The sequence below is a fragment of the Budorcas taxicolor genome, chromosome 1, assembly GCF_023091745.1.
Source record: "Budorcas taxicolor isolate Tak-1 chromosome 1, Takin1.1, whole genome shotgun sequence".
Lineage (NCBI taxonomy): Eukaryota > Metazoa > Chordata > Mammalia > Artiodactyla > Bovidae > Budorcas > Budorcas taxicolor.
In genome coordinates this window covers 174577299-174590705 of record NC_068910.1, presented here as the reverse complement: position 1 = coordinate 174590705, position 13407 = coordinate 174577299, and the positions used below count along the sequence as shown (strand labels likewise).

The window sequence follows — 13407 nt, the reverse complement described above, 5'->3', positions numbered from 1 at the left end:
TTTGAACAGCCAGGCAGGATGGGGGATGCAGTGGGAGGAGTTGGGGGATGGGCTCACCTCCTAGCCTAAATACCTAAAGAAAAACTTAAGAGCTGAATAACTGGTGCTAATTTGCCATCCTGTTGAAAATTCTGATTTGCTCACCTTCAAAACAGTACTTAAACCTGACAAATAACCTTATGGTACCCGTTTATGTGCAAATCAAATTTTGACTTACGTTTCATGCTACAATAAAACATGTAAAAAACATGTAATGTTACACTGTTGGGCCAAACCCATTTGCTTTTCCCACCTATACAAGGAAGATTTCTAAGAAAGCTCAGTGCAGGTAAGAATTACATTTTAATCTCAAACTTTATGTAACAAGGAAAGAAACAGGTCTGTCAGAAAATCAGTACAGGCATTTTACTATCAAAAACTTTTCTTTTTAATAATTTATTTAAATAAGATTGAAGCAATTTAGAAAAACAAGATTTGTATTTTATTTCTTGTAAAAATCTTTACACATGCAGACAAACCAGTGTTAAGAAAGTATTCACCATCATTTAAACAAATAACCACTTAAATAGAACAGTGTCTGCAATTTTATCTGTATAAAAATAAGATACATTTTTACAGAATTCACGCTCCAGTTCTTATAGCAATAAACAATACACAACTATAATAATTACAATTGAACCTGACCATGGTTTTCAATTAGATACTGCTAGGGCATTTTATGTGCAAAAAAAAACAAAAAAAAAAAAACATAGTTCTTTTCAAAAGAAAATGTCCTCAGTGTTTCTAGAGACCTAGAGGGTTTAAGAAATCAAATCCTGATCAGTTTGCTTTTAATATTTTGATTATGAGTCCATACATCACACTGTAGATAGGCAAAATCAGGAGTTGATGCAGGCTCAAAAGAAGAAAGTCAGCGTCTGTGCCTGCCGTGTCCTGAGCGACTGCCACCATGGTGCTTGCCTTTGTGGGACCTCTCAAAGGAGCGAGATCTTTCACGCCTGTCCCTATGATGTCCCCTTTCATGCCTGTGTTTCTTGACAGCATCTGAGTGATCCCGAGACTTGCTCTGAGATCGAGAACGAGACTTTTTCCTTTTATGACCATGTCTATTTGAACTTTTTAAATCATCTCTGGTATGCTTGGCTTTAAGGTGAGGAGAACCATGATTATGATGTCGTCTTGGGCTTTCACTGTGACTGCGGGACCTGCTTCTTGATCTCGAGCTGTATGTTCCAGATCGACTCCGCCTATTGTTATAACTTAGATAATAAAAATTTGAGGTTGAGAGTCAGTTTCTACTGGGAGCAAATATTTTTGGTGGTGCTCATAGCAGGTTCAAAACAAAACCACTCTATCAGTGACAGACCAGACTAAAGATGTTTAATAAACTTCCCCACCCCTCACTACCTCTCCTTCAGCCTGTTAACATATTAAACAAATCATAAATATACCATGTCTATATTCTAGGGAAGGGAGTAATTCGTTTTTAGTGTCCTAGCTATTTATTGAATTACCTCCCATATGCTCAAAAGAACCACGGAAGAGCCACAAGTAGCTGGCCATCTAATTATAAAGTTAACTAGGGAAAATTCTTTGGCTATAGTTGACCTGATTCTTCATTAGTAGTAAGTGGTTGGCAGGCTGTACACCTCTCCAGAAAACAAAAGCAAAACCAGAATAGAATACCATATGCTACCACAAAACAAAAAAGCCACATGCCTACAGAGCATATCTCTAAACTCATTTTGGACAATTTACCCTGTATTAAATCTAGCCTAATTTTGATAACAGTCCATGGGCAATTTTTTTCTTTTTAAACCATAACCTTAAAGACTCCAAATAAGACTGCTTTCCCCAACAAAGCATTTACTTACTGTCTTCTTGGAGTATGTGATCTAGAACGTGATCGTGTTCTTGACCTTGATCGACTTGCGCTTCTGCTATTTCTACTTCTCTTGCTGTCTTTTCTTACACTTCAAAAAACACACACAATATTTTAGTTATGTACATAGTGTTAGAAATTAAATACATAAAGATTCCTCAGGCCATTTTTCTAAACTCAAGTGTACTCACCCATTGTAAGGGCTTTTAGAAGCCTGTTGTCTATCCTCGGGTTCTTTTTTTATTGTCTTCACATTAACAGAAATAGGTGACTTCTCTTCAGTTTTTACTTCTCTTGGTGATGCTTTTAAAAGAACATTAAGGCATGTTAACTATTAGATTTTACAGAAGGCCAAATAAGTTTCTAAATGTAACCAAGTACCATTCAATTATCAGTCCTTAGTTGTCTGTCAAGAGAGAAAATAGGAATCACTGTTTCTATGCAACTGTGAAATGCCAAAACTTTCTAATAACCACACATTCACAGTGCTTAGGTTATTAACCTTACATGGTTTAGAGGCTGGAGAAAATCCGCCGAGAGTTGAAAGGGCTGGAGTTCCATCAGGATTCAATCCCTTTGCTTTTAGTTTGGCTTCTTGTAAGGCAACTTTTCTTTTCTCTACTTCTTTTTCCAGCAATTCATAGTTTGGCTGTTGGAAGAAAGTGAAATTAGTATTTCTCTTTTACACTCTAAGCACTGACAAAATGTTAACACAAATACTGGTAAACAGAATTACCTTTTTTCTGGTATAAAGCCTAAGTGTTTCTATGCAGATTTCTTGGATCTCCTCTTCCGTAGTACCAAAAAGAAGAAACCAATGGGGACGAGTTGGCAATGGAATCTAAACCATAAAACAGATTTAGATGAAATCTTCATTGTTTTTATAAGAATTGCTAATTCCTGTGATTTATCCTATTGGACTATACAAGATTTATGTCTCTCTCTATATATATCCACCTACCTGAAGAGCTCTAGCTGCAAGGTAGATGCAAGCACATGCAATAGTCTCTGGTTGAAATCGAACAAATACATTGGTTCGAAGACTGTCATTCATATAATTCCTGAAAAATATTTCAACCATAAGCTTTGTATGTAAACAAATCAGTTCCTCTGAAGCTTACATAAAATTGGAGACTCAATCTACTTTATTCTTTTTTCTTCTCATATTTGTATTTTCAGTATTCTAGCATATAACAATTCTTAACTCGAAAAGCAGTAAGAGATAAGAATTTTAACACTAGAATCATTCTTCATGTCTCCTAAATAGGACTGAAGTCCTTTAAAATAATTCCATATTATTACTCCACATAGAACAGTTAAAAAAAAAAACATTTCTATGAAAAGCAATGCTCTGAAAGTTCTGACATCATTAGTTTCAGAAATGATAAACCACTCCAACAATACTTCAAGCCATTAATTATTGACCATCTCTCTCCTTTATCCACAATGAAAAGCAGTGTCAATCAAGTTCTTTCAAAAATTCAATACTGTGATAGGGATAAAAAGGCATTTTCAGTAAGCACGCACCAAATTAAGAAAACTAAGCTAGTTCAGAAAACCTAGGTTGGGAAGTGAAGAGCAAATATATATATAACAGCCTTGTTTATATACAAGTGTGACTAAAATATAAATAAAAGCAGTAACTACTTCAGTTAATAAATTACTGGACTTTTATAATAGTGAACCCTCCCCACAATATTCCTGAAGTACTGAATAAATTTTACAAATTGTTCAAAAGGTTAAACTAAAAGACTGTTTCTTAAAAAATTCCTTAACCCATGAAAACTGCTAAAAATCTGTTTTATAGAACATATATCAAAGTCATGCATTTTATAAAAGCAATGAGACTTTTCTAATATTACTAATAAAGAAGCATGGCAGTCGTTAAGTCCAGAACATTAAGAATTACATCACTTAAGTACTGCACATCAACAGTCTTAAGACAGTAGTTGTGGCTGAACCACAAACTCCTTGTTTTAACTTTAAATAAGTCAGCACTACAAATCACACATCTGTATCTCTAAAATCTAAGTTTTAGAGTTCTATGTTAAAATTAACAGCTCTTTAAAATGAAGTACTTCTTACTTCTAATACCATTGCCTCCAATAGCCCAGCAGCTATACATTCATCAAGAATGGGAATGGTGCCCATTTTAAGCTGCTGTTTCCACTGGTAGAATTCATGCTACGCATACTAAAAATAGAAATCTAGTCAAACTCCTAACAAAAATCATTTAAGTCATAATGGCTGGACAACAAATCTATCAAAAATGAACTATTCATTTTGATAGTTACAGGTATACATTAAATACATAGGCATGTTGAATAGTTACTTCTAGAAACAAATATACAAATCCTTTTGACAACCCGACAGAACTAGAAGATGCTGCCAGATGGATATGGACCACTTCAGTGAATCTCGGATGAGAGCTTGCACTGGATTGGCTGGAGAGCAGGGCAGCCAATCAGGCCATCCTGAGGTCATGGGCTGAAGTGCAGAGGGCAGAGTTCTATGACTTACCATCATGGACTACCCTTTAATTAAAGAGTAGAAAAAAGAACAAAGTTAAATTGAGTTCTCCATTAAAAGTAATTAGTCAAGCCAAGAAAACAGGAAGCAGAAATAAGCATTATTTACCTTTTGATTAAAAAACAAAAAAACAAAAAACACCAAAACAAACTTATCTCATTATTTTGGAAAGGGAAAATGAAACTTACTTTATTTCTGCTTCTGTTTTCCTGGCTAGGAAAGAAATGTAAAAAAGCAACTTACCAGGCAGTTTGAACCAGGGTTTGATTACGTTCACATTCTAAGACTTGTAAATACATAACAATGATCTGAAGGACAAGGGAAAAAAACTTAGTTTAGCATATTGGAAGTTCTTTCAAAGTACAGAGTTCAATGAACATAAGTAACTGAAAATGTTAGGAGCAAGTTTTAATTCATAAAAACTGCATGAATAATACAGACCAACCTAAAATGTACCTGATAGTCAATGTAGGTTTTTGTTGCTAAAGTTCACGTGGACATGAAATGTTCCAAAATTGTACAGGAAAAAAGAAGTTAAATCATCTAAGAACAGTATCTAATTTTTCATGTGACAGGAACTGATTACTTCACTTCATTTCCAAAGGTACAAACACCCTAGAGACTGTTTTAAAGTTACACAACTTGTATGGTGCATACTATGCACAACTCAGAGTGGGTATTATAGTAAGTAACGAAACATTTCTACACTGAAGCTTACCATACTAAAGTGTGATAAATTTTAAAAACTCAAGTTTACCTCAGCTCAGATCTTTCTGGACCATTATCATCATTCTCATTTCACAATTTTAGAGATGTGGAATCTGAGGCAGAGTTTTCTGCCAGGGTCACACAGCTAATGGCAGAAACACATTTCTGTGTGCAGATGGTCCTGCCCCCCGAGCTCTCACTATCATTGTGCTATGGCTTATGTTGAGCATATGGAAGCCCAGAGACACTGGAGAAACCCAAGAACACTCAATGATGCTGACAGTGAGCAGCCACACACTCTAAGCCATTTCACTATGCAACGGGGTAACACACCACCAGGTACTGCTGCAGACACAGGTGTTTATTCATTCCATGGCTAATATGTAAAAATCTCCATTTTCTAGTATGAACACTGGGTTACCTCTGAAGCAAAAAGAACTTATCTATGCCCACACAATAAAAAGTTAAGATCTCAACCCAAGACTTTGATTCTCATTTTACTGATCATATTTCAATGTCCAAAAAGTGCTTTTTAAAACCAACGGTTAGTGCTCAAAGATAAATTTGCAATAAATAAAATTTTAAAAGAACAAAACCCTAATACTTACGAATATAATTTCTGTATTCTACAACTCACCTTATGGGGATGCTTGACATGAACACAAAATCCCAATTCCTTTAGCACCCTCCTCTCTGCCTTGATAACTTGATTTTTGGTGTTAATGTAGTTCTGATCAAGGATCAGGGGGCTTGGAGTCCTATAGTTTGTAAGAAATAAAATCAAAACTGTTTTGCACATCCCAAAAATTTTATTTGTGGTATCTCCATTTTCCCTTCCAACCAACTATTGGCAACAGAAACCAGCTTTTTAAACTCCTGCAAACAAGTTAAAAGCATTGATCTTGTGCTGTCCAAGTTATGCTAATTAAATATATACTTTCTAGACTCACTTCCTAGTTTACTAACAAAACCCTGAAATGAAAAAAATTTCAGTCTAATCCTTAGATGTATCCTTGATTTTTTTCATCCAGATGTATTTATACTACATAACAGATAGCCTGATTTTCACAATCTCATTAGTCTCCAAAGACTAGAAACAAAATTAATGCACTCTTGAATATATGTATTACAAAGACATCATAGCTCTTGAAAATATGTATTATGAAGACTTCATAAGAGTGATTTTACAAAATATCAACTCATGATAGTTTAAGACCAAAACTAAAATTAGGGAAAAATAGGGTGGGTAGCTAACTCAGATTCCCCTAAATGGGCAGTTCATTTAAATAAACTGATCTAAGAGTCTCTGTTAATAAACTGGAAACTAAAGATTCAGCTCAATTACCAAAGAAATGTTTTTAAGAATCAGATTTAACACTCAAAGTGATCAATAAAACCAGGCCAAAATTTGTTCAGAGTTATCAGGCAGCATCTTTAGTACACAATGCAAAAGAGAAGGGAGGACCAACCATAATGAAGAAATAAAACAGCATGTAAGGTCTCTGTGCCAGACCAAAATTTTGACAGCTTTAAAAGTTATGAGAGAGGCGATATATCTGTGGTTCAGTGCTTTGGGGGAAAAATTATTTCAATTAAGAAACTGTCTTAAATTGAAGTCTTAAAATTGAAAACTAGTTTCTTGAGACGTCAGTCAGGACTTGGAATTTCTCTTCTTAAAGTGTATGAAATGAACCAATGTCCTTCGTTTGTTACACTCTTAGAGCCAACCAACAAAAAACACTTTTATTTAGAAGCTGATTTTAACATGGGTAAAGTATGTAAATATTTTCCCCCATACTCATTTTCAGCCAAAAAATTCAAGAGTTTTTGTTCTAGGCAGAACACAACATTTTAAAGATAGTCCTTCTGAACACTGCCCCGCTTCTCCTTTTACTATGGACACCAAATACCAAAAAATTTAATCTCATAATTTTACACTATATATCCACTTGAAAATCAGAAAAGAATCTGAAATCAGCTATATTACCCTGTTTTTACCAGAGTAAAAAAGTCAGCAGTCATATTTATTTTCCTTTCTTTCTCCTGTTTCAAACTATAAAACTGGAACGCTTAACTATTTCTAACTTTTCTATACTATCAAGTTGGATATAAGACAAAAGTTGGCAAAGTTGACAAGATGGAAAACAGCCTGTTAATGCTCAAAGTGGCCTTCACTCAATTCAGTTCTTACAGCTTTGAAAGGTGAGAAATGAAGCCACACCTTTCAGTTGGGGAGGGGACTGATTTCTAACATGAAAAGATAAATAATGAACACATTTTATCAGGACAAACAGGCTACAAGTTCACTGTTCTTTGGAAAAAATCAAATTTAATTCAAATGAGGACAGGGAAGCCTGTTGTGCTGCAGTTCACGAGTCGCCAAGAGTTGACTTAGTGACTGAGAAACAAATGTGTACACAAAAACGTGTTCCAAATATCTTAAGGGTTATGATTTTTCAAATGTTATCACAGGAAATCTGGGGAAAAGTGAAATCTACTTAAAGAACAACTCTTTAACCAATGGACCAGTTATCTGATGACCCTTTCACCAGATAGTCATTAGGAGACAGAATGCCTCTGGTGGTATAGTTACACACAACCTTCTTAACACTTAAGGTGCAACTCAAACAGTAAACTGCACCACTAGAATCCTTATGAAATTATTATGAAAACTTTAGTCTCATTTTTTCCTATTTATGTTGAACAAATTTATTGTATCTCTTACCAAACTTGCTTAAAGGGTTTATTTCAAATTCTGTTAGAAATTCATTTTCTTACAATCAACCAACTCAACATTTGAATTATGGCTATTATCTGGTCCTTAATCAGGTTTAATCACTAATTCTGCTTAAGTAAATTAGTTATTTTCTATCTATTCTCTATAATCTTTACTTTCATATATTTTGGTGTCAAAATCCCAATATTAAACCAATTAGGGAAACCAAACCCACTACCTACTCAATTCAACTTCCTACTCAACTTCTTGCTTAGGCAATAGTAACTACTTGCAATCTTCAAAGTCAACTTTGTAGATGTATATAATCTGATACCTTCACTGTTCAGGAGTGGTTTTACCTCACAATGAAAGGAGGCTCAATGAACATGTAACTTATACTACTTACAAAGATTACTCTGTATCACAATTGTATCCCCAAATAGGAGCAGTAAGAAAAGGTTCAAACTGCCTAACCAAATTGTTTCTTTGTATTAACAAAGTATCTATTCACACTTTACCTGGCAACAAGTACATCAAATTTAATTAAGGTTTGCTAGAATTTGTTCATCAATTAGGTAAACTTTCTTTCCAATAAAAGTTTGAAGAAGTTAACATTATAAAATCTTAAAAAACCTGCTTAAAAGAAACTTTCATCTGTTCAGAAAAAAGTAATTTTCATGATAGATAAAACCACCTAAACCTAACTCCTACTCCTCTGCTTTTGTCCGACTTTTTCAGATTAATTTATATGAAAAGAACAATTCTCAAAATTTAATCTTAGTGCAAAGTTTTGGGTTTTGATCATTTGAATTTTATTATGGGGTCTCAGATTAGCTATCTTTCCTTTAGCATGATCTCAAAAATAGAACCACAACAACAAATTTAGGAAATTCAAACATGGTTTCTCATACTCATATGGTACAAAGGACCAAGAAAATGTGGAACAAATTCTTTGAGACTATATACTTGAAGGAGATCAATAGTACAAAAAGGCAGAATGTTTTTCAACATACAGAATTTAGTAATTCTTACTTCAAAGGAACATTCTTTCTTTGGCAGTGTTTAAACAAACTGAAGGCCATCTTTTAGAGCCACCAAAATAAACTGGATGAAGACTGGACTAAATGACAAGATCACTTAAGACGGTTCCAACTCTAATCTATGATCTATATGCATGTTGAAAATACCACACCACATTCAACAAAAAGTGTGTTGTTGTAGTCTTTGAATATTTGTCTTGTTTTAGACAAGCATTACGATATGAAGCTAGGTGCCTTAAAACTACAGAAAACCCTTAATTTGCCAGGAATATGCTGCATCTCAAAAAGCAAACTATAATTGGGAACTATTGAAATGAAAAAAAAATCTTTCTGAGCTTAAAAAAAATTCTCAAACTACAAAAAAATGAAAAGGCAAAAAAAAAATCACATAATTCAGAATGGGGCTTGGGCATCAGTTCTTCATAAAAGCTCCTCCAGTAATTCTAATATAAATCAGCACTGAAATACAGCAACTTTTTTTAAAGGCTACAAAACTGATGCTTGTTATTAGCAAGGTCACACTACAATTTAAAGCTATGCACGAACTAAAATAATACCACTAAGACAAACTGATACACTTTACTTAGCTAAAGTGATATTAATAGTACTCTTCTAATGACATTAATCAAAAAAATTACTAAGCTATCATTCTAATAACTTGGACAGCAAAGACAAACGCTTATAACAAGAAACAGGAGTTTTTCTAAATGGTTCACCAGTGGCCAACCTGTTAGTCCCCGATTCCAGTGACCTATTCTCAGAGCACTGGCTTCTCCTTGGGGATTTTCGATACTTCACTCACTGTTGCCATGACGACAGCTTCATCGCTATGTACCACTCCACATCACCCAGGCTTTGGTAAATGTAGCTGGTCGCTGTATAGTCGGTTGCAAGGGAAAAAAGAGTTGAAGTTAATAACATATACAAGCTACCTGTCTGAGTAAACTTGTAATATGCATAGAAACACTTTTACATCTTGCTTTTTTAAAAAAGGCTTCCATGCAATTAACAACTCCCTTTAAATTTCATGCTGTAATCAGACTTCTAAGATGGAGACACAATCAATTTCTGTAATAATGACCAAAAGGGGGGAGAAAAATAAAACCCAACACAACAGTCAAATCAGGTGAGATGTTTTAAATTCCAAGGTTTTCACAGTTAAGAGAACCTACTCTAACATCAAGGAAGAATACTCCATCTCAAAGAAAAATTTCAAAGTAGATAATAAATGATAATAGCAAAATGGTTCAAAGGATACTAACAGAAAGCTATTTCCTCTAAGCAAACAGAATCCGTTGACTAAAGAATCTTTTTATTAGTGTCACTGTTTAAACACCCTTAACAGTCTACTAGATCTAAATATAAATTTAGCTCAGACCATACTAAATCATCAATTTGAAAACTGCCCAAGTTCCAGGGATTCCTCACTAAGAAGCTAAAAGACATTTTTAAATGCAATTAAAAAGTTAGTCTATCCCTGAATAAGGTGAATAAGAACAGAATAAAGAATATAAGAAAACTGAAAACCACTGTGAAAACTATCTGGGTAACAATATTTCAATCTAAGTAGACTGACTGATCATTTCAAGGCTACTTACTTACTATTCGCTTGTCTCTAAATAGTTCCATTACCAACAATTTACAGATTCAACTAACAAGGACCACTCACAGAAGCTATTAATTTGGTACCAACCAATGCCCAACCCCAAAATGACTAAAATCTTTTTATAACTGACTTCCTTTCAAACTCAGTACACGTTTATCTAATATCACAACAACTTCCTCAAAAAGTGAACAGAAGAACTAATCTACACTATGTATGTACTAGAAGCATCTAGTATTATAAGTCATCTGTAGACACAAGAAGTCATCTGTAGACACAAGCCGCACTGTAACTAAAACTTTTTGGTACTGCCTCACAAGAACACATAAAATGTTAGCAGGTTTCCACCTATAAAACAACACTATTTTGGTTTCTATTTTCTTACTAGATCAGATAAATGGCCCCTATCTAAATGCAGCCCACTCACTGAGACTGTTATCTGACCAAAACAAAATACCTGTTTAATCCCTTTGACTCCAAACTTTATCATCCTGCAGTCCTTTCAGATCCGGTATTATGGGGAATATCGTAGTTCAATGTTGAGAAGTATTCTAACAAAAGCCAACCTCAATTGGTCAAGAATTAACTGGAACTTCCAGTGGTAAGACAGTCTACACAAAACTTCACCACAATATTAACTTGAACTGCAGCGTTTAAACTTCCAGCCTTCAGTCTTACAGAGAAGGGAGGGGAAAAATAACTTACAGAACACACTCACACTTGAGACAAACATATTCCCTTTCTTGTTTAACCTTAAAACCACAGGACTGGCTTCACAGCACTGTTAGGATTGTCCATAAACACAACTGCCTCTACAAACTTCAAATAACTGGTTAACTGTGGTTTTTCAAATTATCAGTGTGTTCCTATATGAATTTTAACACCTAAATTAAAGTCAGTTTTCCCTTGCATCAGTTTTGAGAGGAAAGAATGTTTTGACATGATTGGTGCACAGTTCAGTAGTAGCAAGAGATGCTGCATTCAATAATGCCAATCTTACCTTTTTCCTCTTAACTGGCGGAGGTGGTGAAATACATTAATCACATCTCTTATTCTTCTAGGTGCTTCTTCAATTTTTGATGCAAGATTAATACATGCCATGGCAACAATCTGGAAAAAAAAAGAGAGCCAATAAAAGCTGTTAGATTATGGCACTGCAGGAGTAAAGTTAGAAAGAAGTGCCCCTCTCAAAGTCTACAGAACTTTTTCTAATGAAAAAACTTTCAGACACAACTGGGACATTTGGTGAAATAAAAATACAGTTGACATTTCTAGGACATAAATTTATGCTAGAGTGACGTTTCTTTTATTGCCTGAAACAAAGTTTAGTCGCTCAGTCGTGTCGACTCTTTGCGACCCCATGGACTGCAGCCCACCAGGCACCTCTGTCCACGGGATTTTCCAGGCAAGAGTACGGGAGTAGGAGTTGCCATTTCCTTCTCCAGAGGATCTTCCCGACCCAGGGATGGAACCCGGACCTACGACATTGTAGGCTTTACGGTCTGAGCCACCAGGGAAGTCCTTATTCCCCTTAATTTTCAATCCGGAGCCAAACTCAATCTCATAGGTGTTCTCCATTTGATTGAAAATGCAAATTCTTGATAATAAGGCACCTGGACTCAGGCTCCATCTTCTGATTCTCAAACTCTCTCCATGAGTCCCCTACTCCCCTATGGGTGAGAGCTAGGTACAAAGGCCTAAACTAACCACTCCCTTTCTGCAAAGGCTGGCCACTGACACTACCCCCTCCTTCCTTCCCATTTCCGGATGGAGAAATCCCCCGTCACCCGCCCCCGCCCTGCTTACCTCGAAACTGTGTTTGACGAAAGACTTGGAGTAGAAAAAACGATGAAACAACACCTGACCCGTTGCCATCGCCACCTGCAGACAAGAGAAGAGAACGGAAGCGCAGGGGTCAGGCGGGCCCGCACCAGGCGCCGCCGCCATTTTGTGCCTCCGCTCACTCCCCTCCCCCTCCCCACCGCGAACAGCTCCTCGGCCGTCCTCCCATCGCAAGCGCCCTCCCGCGCTCTGGCTGCGACCCGCGGCTGGAGAACCCCAGGGGGTGACCTCCCACGCGGCCGGGTCCTGGCAGTACCGGAAGGCAGCGGAGGGGAAGGCGGGGAGGGGAGGCGCGCCTGTCGGCTCGGGGCCGGATCACTGACCTGCGGAAGCCGGAGGAGAATGCCGGCGGCCTGGATGAGCTCGCAGCCCAGGATGCGCAAGTCTGTCTCGCTAGGCAGGTCGAGCCCGTCCTGCATGGAAGGGGTGGGCGAGAGCCGCTCCTCCGGAATCAGCGAGTGATCGATGGTGAGCGAAACTTCCGAGTAGAGACGGTCGCCGATCAGGATCCCTCCCGTCGTGGTCGTCGTCGTGGTCGTCGTGCCGGAGCTTGAGCCGCCCGCGCTAGGGGCAGCAGACGAGACGGCGGTGGCAGTGGTAGCGGTCGGGTGAGGCCCGGACGCCATAGTCTCAGCGAGCTGCACGCACGCCCAACGCAGCCGGAACCCGGAGTGAGACTAACCAGCGTTCTCGGCGCGACGGATATTCCCGTGACCGCCGGGTTCTGGCCGCTTCACGCAGCGTGCGCTTCCGCCCTGACGTCACCACGCCCGGTCGGCGTGCCAACTAGTCCCTTTAGGCGTTGTCTCCGCCCGCTGAGCCTACGCCCTCGCCGGCCGCGGAGCAGAGGCCCCTGGGTGGGACCGTCGGGTGACCTGGGTGACCTCCCCGTTGGTTCCCCAGAGTGGCTGGGGACGTGGTCTACTTACTAACACAACCTCAAACCGCCTCGCCTCGTATGTAATATTTTTAATCAAAAGAGTAATAAGGGAGCTTTACGAGATACCGTATCGCCGACTTCGAGTCCGCAAATTTACTGTAACCCCTGCACAGTTTTGATAATTTCTCTAGAACGTGCGTCTGTGTG

At 37.6% G+C, this 13407-nt stretch overlaps 1 protein-coding gene across 2 annotated transcripts; it reads right to left on the bottom strand.

Annotated features, from left to right (window-relative positions):
* Window positions 1-509: 509 nt before the first annotated feature.
* On the bottom strand, window positions 510-13198 carry CCNL1 (cyclin L1). Of its 2 annotated transcripts, XM_052636513.1 has the most exons (11): window positions 12644-13198; window positions 12285-12359; window positions 11479-11588; window positions 5757-5877; window positions 4655-4719; window positions 2844-2943; window positions 2619-2723; window positions 2390-2531; window positions 2074-2185; window positions 1875-1973; window positions 510-1259 (listed from the first exon to the last, which is right to left on the bottom strand). In XM_052636513.1, the coding sequence occupies exons 1-11, from the start codon at window positions 12944-12946 to the stop codon at window positions 911-913; spliced, it is 1581 nt and encodes a 526-aa protein (XP_052492473.1). In that variant the 5' UTR covers window positions 12947-13198; the 3' UTR covers window positions 510-910. The 2 variants fall into 2 exon arrangements, with proteins under 2 accessions (XP_052492473.1, XP_052492482.1); XM_052636522.1 differs by lacking the exons at window positions 510-1259; window positions 1875-1973 and having other exon boundaries at window positions 2179-2288.
* Window positions 13199-13407: the final 209 nt, after the last annotated feature.